This window comes from Thermobia domestica, chromosome 12, assembly GCF_964235325.1.
Source record: "Thermobia domestica chromosome 12, izTheDome1.hap1.1, whole genome shotgun sequence".
NCBI classification, from domain to species: domain Eukaryota; kingdom Metazoa; phylum Arthropoda; class Insecta; order Zygentoma; family Lepismatidae; genus Thermobia; species Thermobia domestica.
The window spans coordinates 174,250,035-174,256,034 of NC_137465.1; the positions used below are offsets into that span (position 1 = coordinate 174,250,035).

At 38.4% G+C, this 6,000-nt stretch overlaps 1 protein-coding gene across 1 annotated transcript in view; it reads right to left on the bottom strand.

Annotated features, from left to right (window-relative positions):
- LOC145666184 (uncharacterized) overlaps positions 1–5,657 on the bottom strand; it is an 84,265-nt gene extending 78,608 nt beyond the window's left edge. The window contains 1 exon segment of the mRNA XM_081733255.1: positions 5,567–5,657. Coding sequence (XP_081589381.1) covers positions 5,567–5,657 — 91 coding nt within the window.
- Positions 5,658–6,000: the final 343 nt, after the last annotated feature.

Consider the following 6,000-nt stretch of genomic DNA (forward strand, 5'->3'; position numbering starts at 1 on the left):
TGAAAAACTACAAATAATGCTATGAGTTTAATATCTCGGGGGAAAAACAATTAAAAATCAAGATCAAGAAATTCATGAGAGAGCTAATGGCTGGTGTGTTTAACTTTGGGTGTGCGTTGCCCCATTGCCAGCAGGCTTAGTGGCACGGTCGGATTTAAGGTTCTGCCATCTCTAGGCCGAAAGGTATTTACCGTACGTACAAAGCTGAAAGCGTTTACGGTATAAATGAATGCGCTTGCATTTATAGTAACGAGTAATATTATCTAAACGTTTTCGCCTAGATTTGAGTTGAGTTGATTTTGAGTTTAACGTCCCGTTCAGCAGCGAGGCTATATGATACGTGGACCTACTGATTAACGTGGAATTCGAACCACATTAGCTCCCTCCAGGAAGCGAACCCGGGCCTCCCACGCCAAAGGCGCGTACGCTAAAGGCTTAGCCACAGAGGAGCTCTCGCCTAGATTTGTATGCAACCTGTTTTTCAGGGTTGCATATTAGTGTTACGCGAAACGTACATATTTATTAATGAATAGGATATGGATACCCACCGTGAGGGTACTATTACCCGTTAAAGGTACCATTACCAGTGAAAATTCCATTAAGAAATTTCGTCGAGATAAAATAGCTTTAGCTGCCCATTGTAAAAGAATACAAGTCAAAAATTCGCTTCTGTTTAACATTATCACATAGACTAACACACGTACTAAAAGCTAAAATTTTATAAAGCTCACTAGCGTGATAATAAATTTGAATTAAAAAAGCGTATTTTAGGCATATTTTGTTTCAACATTTTCAAATAAATTCTAATGAATTTTGGTATAGTAATAGGGGGTTGAAGCACACTTGCGCAGGAGCGCTTCGCGGGACAGGGTGGGGGCGCCTTGCACCAGCACAACAACGTTACGTGGTTGTCCTTATGCAACTGTTTACTGTCAGTGGAGCGCTAAATTTTCTGCTAAACTTCAACTACCAATGGTGCAACGAATAGACTTGTTAAAGGAATCATTTCTTGAGGAGCGTTTGACTTCAATCTTGTTTATTATTATTATTATTATTATTATTATTATTATTATTATTATTATTATTATTATTATTATTATTATTATTATTGAACATTTGACCATGTGTCCTCCTAGGTCTGGGTCTAATGAACTTAGTGGTGAGTCCGGCCATGTCAGTAGGCAATATGTTAAGACGAGGGGCGAGATAATTTTAGAGGGGGCTAATTTGAGTTTATCTTTTATTGATGCATATATACAGTGCCAACAAATACTGGAAATATTGGAGAGGATCTTAGGAAAGACTGAGCCCCTCTGGTTACCACTGTCTCACTGGGGTCTCACTTGAATGGATCATGACTATGGCTGAATTACTGATATGAATTCTATGCTTGTAACTGTTATCAAATGAAATGTTCATAAGCTGTCCTACTGTTAAACGTTTTTCTACACCAAAGTAGTGCTTGTACTAAATGCAAGTACTCCCATTTCGATGTGCACATCCTGGGATCGATTCCCACTACGAATTTAAGGCACCTCAGCGTTGTGGACACACGTGTAAACCAAAGGAATATGTGGAAACTAGGAATTGGGGTTACCTTCAAAGAGAGACAAAATTTTCGTGACGAGATGCGGGACAAGACAGAGCTCTATTAATAGAAACAGATACTTCTTCCGAGACGAGATATCACTTTCACGACACCTTCGAGACGAGACAGTCTCAAATGTTTTCTCATAGGCAACCCTAGAGGATTAATAGTATTGAGTTTCGACATTTGGTTGGATATTTGTTAGTCTACGGCTCTTTAGCAGGTTATTTGTTGTACTGTGTTACTTGTGTGTTATTTGTTTTATTGTGTGTAGACGGTAGATTGGGAGGTTCTGAATGGCCAGTTTCAAGATGAATTGTCTAGCAGAGATACACCGATCCATTGAGCCAGCGGGAGGGGGTCCTTTTCTTATACTTTGTGGTATGATTTCAGGGGTATTCGGGCGGAAAAGATATGCTATCCTTTATTTATACCGTTGACAATGTATAACCAATAGAGCTAGGTTTATAAATTAAAATATGAAATAAGCAAATTTGTTAATATCCGATAGGAAATAGCCAGTGACGACACCAACTTAAATTTCTTCCCGAATGGCAAGCGGAGGGAGAGACTTTTTTGAGGCAGCTATTTCTTTGTATACCGAAAACATTACTTTTATATTACTTGAGTTATATTACAATATAACATATCGGGGAAACGGGCGCCCTCTTTCCTCCGTAGCGTGATCACTGAGGACAGTTAACAGCTGGTAAATCTCAGGTCCGTATTTATTTATTTCACACTCATGGGAAAATTTTGTGTCGCTGCCCCCTTATTTTCTCGTATTCAATATAGAATAGACCTAAGCAATATAGCCGCATTCGCTTATATTGAGAAACCACCAACGGGCCGGAGCTTACAGAATCAAATGCATGGATTATGCTGATAGATAATTATAGCCTCATCTCTTTCTAGCGCCAGGAGTTAGAAAATTTGATTGCGCTGTGTTATCAACATTATTTTCAGTATATTGTAATATCCCCAGCATATGACGGTGCTTCACATGGTAAGCACTAATAATACCAAAGCAAATGACTGACAGCAACAGGAACATGTGATATGGAAATGAACGATCGTCATTACCAACCCGGGGATTCTCGAGGTCCAGAGGACAGGCTACAAAATGGCACCGCATCACATACAATACTATATTTTTGGGATAGCATTAGAGGAACATCAACAAAAATTCTGATCTCCCATACCTTGAACCCGAAAGAACGGCCCTTACTAGGACCATGACACGGCCAAGAAGACACCAACTAAAAGACTGCCAGATGAAGATGATTTTGCTAGCTACAGGTCCAGACGCCAAAAGGAAGACAGCAGGGGAACAATGGAGGTTACACACTCAAAGAAGGGACTACACGAAGTGATGAAAACAACTCAAATAGAAGTTGATGCGTTTCTGAAGATCTCCAATGTGAAAAAGCTGAAAGTTAGCAGTAGACTCACACAATATATTGAGGACATCATAAGCAAGAAGATGGACTGAAACGAATTCTACATAGTAGACAGCTACAACGAATACAGAAACTTCTTCAAAACAGAAGCTTTCAGGGGCATCATCTCGAGGATTTTTCACCACAAAAACTTCAGATCACGAGCAGTAATTCTTGAGAAACACCAACACCTACAAAGAGAAGTAGCACAGCAAGTAAAAGACGCACGAAAAAGAGAACAAAGTATTGCCCCCTACGAGAGATAGTCGAGCAGTAAGCAAACAGGTGAAAAACCGAGTTGAGAAAGTACACAGAAATGAGGGATCTGGCCCTTATGAGGACCAACACGAAACAGCACAGGTGTCAAACCAGAAGTCTGAATTAAAGAAACCACAACCAGAGAATAAACCTGCCAGCGAAGAGAGACATAAAGAAACCAGAGAAACACAGGAAAGAAATCAACCAACAACGCCAAGAAACCAGAACTCAGGGTAACATCAACAGAGCAACATGAAAATGCCTTTTAGTTAGTGGCAAATATTTCTAATACCATCACCACAAAAGTAAACACAAAGAAATCTACATACACTTGTGTGATTAAACAAGTAGAAACCACAAGCTATATTGAAGTCATCAGAACAGAATTGGAAAAACAAAACATCAAATTCATAACCTGATTCTGATACACACTAAACAGTCCAGCACCACTACTGCGACTCTTTTCCAACAAGTTAGAAGAAGTCAACAGATTAACATCCGAAGGATTGAAGATTTCAGGCATATTCTACAGAGTAGAAAATTCAAAGCCACAACCAAGACTGATGTTCTTCTGGAACTGCTACCAGTATGAGCATTGCAGAAACCAATGCACCATGCAGCGTGTATGCTTGTAGTATGGCGATCCACACACAGAAGAATGCAGCAAACCCATCAACAGAAGCTTTTGCACAACTTGTGAAAAAAGAAACACAGCATTGGCAGCAGTAAATGCCAGAGACAAGAAATAAACACACAGGAAAGAGTTATCAGAGTATCAATTGAAAATAGCAACAACAAATCAGGAGAAACCGGCCCTTATAAGAGCCACGACAGACACAAGCAACACACGCAGAAGCAAACCAGCAACTAGAAGCAAAAACTACAGAAAGCTAATCACAAATTCAATAAAAACAACATGGTTCACCACAATGTTAACAATTTCTACCTCACAGAAAAACAGAAAGCAGATGCTACAAGCCATACAACTAACTAGAAAAACATTTTCTAGAAAACAGTGAATGCACTAACCACAACCACAGAAAAAAATACTCATAACAAAGCCAACTAACGCAGGAAAAAATAAGGAAGTTACATTCCAGAAAAGCAACAATAGACTGAAGAAGAAAGATGGAATAGGAAGATGTGGCTTCGGACTGTCATCAGATCACGACACAAGAGCCGACAACAGCTCACGAGACTTCCAATTTGCATGCACAAAAAATAGCATATGTCCCACTAATAACACACCTCTCCTACAAATTTGTATATATGTAACTAACCTATTAATATGGGTTTTCAATTTAACAGCCAGTATAATAATTCATTATTATAGACAAATTTACATTAAATGTTGCCACTCTTCCAATGTGGTTTTGTCATGTAAATACTTAAGGATGAAACATGACCGACAGAGATTTCTTTCCCTGGTTATCCAGGTTTCTATCCTTCTATCAAAACAAAATATATCTGTCATGATTTCCTATCTTTTGTTTACCCTTCTTTCTGTTCTGTCTTAACTTTACACAAAAATACAAATTGCTGAGCAAAGCAACGTTTATTTTTAAATAATAAATGTGTGATAGTTTCGCCAACTAACTAAACATATTGACTTCATCAGACCCTGTAAAAGCAAGAGAGAGTTGCATCTAAATATAACAGAATCCCAGAAAATGATTCTGAACGCTGATTGGCTGATCAATACAGATTCAGCCAGCCATAACAAAAGATGACAAAAATGAAACTAAACACCTCAGATCCATTTCCCTCCGTAGTCCAGTGAAAAACTAAACTACAAATTAAGTCTTTCCAATAACTTGCCAAACTGTTCGTCAATTTTAAGTCCTATATTCCAATTCATAACACACCTTTTCTCTTTTTCAATGAAAATGGCCTCCTTCCACTTTTTTATTAATGTCCTTTGTTCCCGTGCTAACATTTCAATCTCGCACTAATTAATATTATGTCTCGTGTCCCTCACATTTTTAAAAATTGCATGTCTTTCTCTTACTCATCTCGCATCATCTTTGAGTTGTTTTAACCGTTCTTTTAGTTTTTCGTCATTTCACCAATATAACAACTAGTAGAATCACTGCACCTTGTCTTGTAAACCACTCCTATTCTTTCCATCAGGTTCTCTCGGTTTGCCTCCTTCTCTTCTTTTTCCTCATGCGTAACGTCCAATAGTCTCCTACTTTCCTTCCTGTCTGCTGAATTATTCCCTATTATTTTTAGAGCTCTCTTGATTTTCTCAGTGTCTTCTTCTGTACTTTCAATTCCTCACCAAGGCTTCTTTTTCTCCCTCCATCTTCTTCTTTCCTATATTCCTTCTTCTTCTTCTTACTATTCTGGTCCTTCCTTCTTATTCTTTCCATCCTTAGCTTTTTTTTTTATCATATCCGTTGCTCTCCAATTGGTTGTGAAATTTCTCTATGTCTTCCTGTGCCTTCCTTCTGTCCCTACTAATTCATATGATCCTCTCCTCTATATTTTGTATGAAATTTCTCTTTGTTGATCGATCAGCATTGCTCCTTTTATGACAGAAGTTCGAGGAACATGCTCCTTTTATACACATTTCTTCTGGTACCATTCTGTGACCAACTCGTCTTCCCACCTGCTTATTTTTCTTATCTAGAAACACAATGGCTACTACCTCTTCTACTTCCAATTTGAGTTCTATGCTCTTGTCTTGATCTTCTATTTCCTTCACAAAGTTAG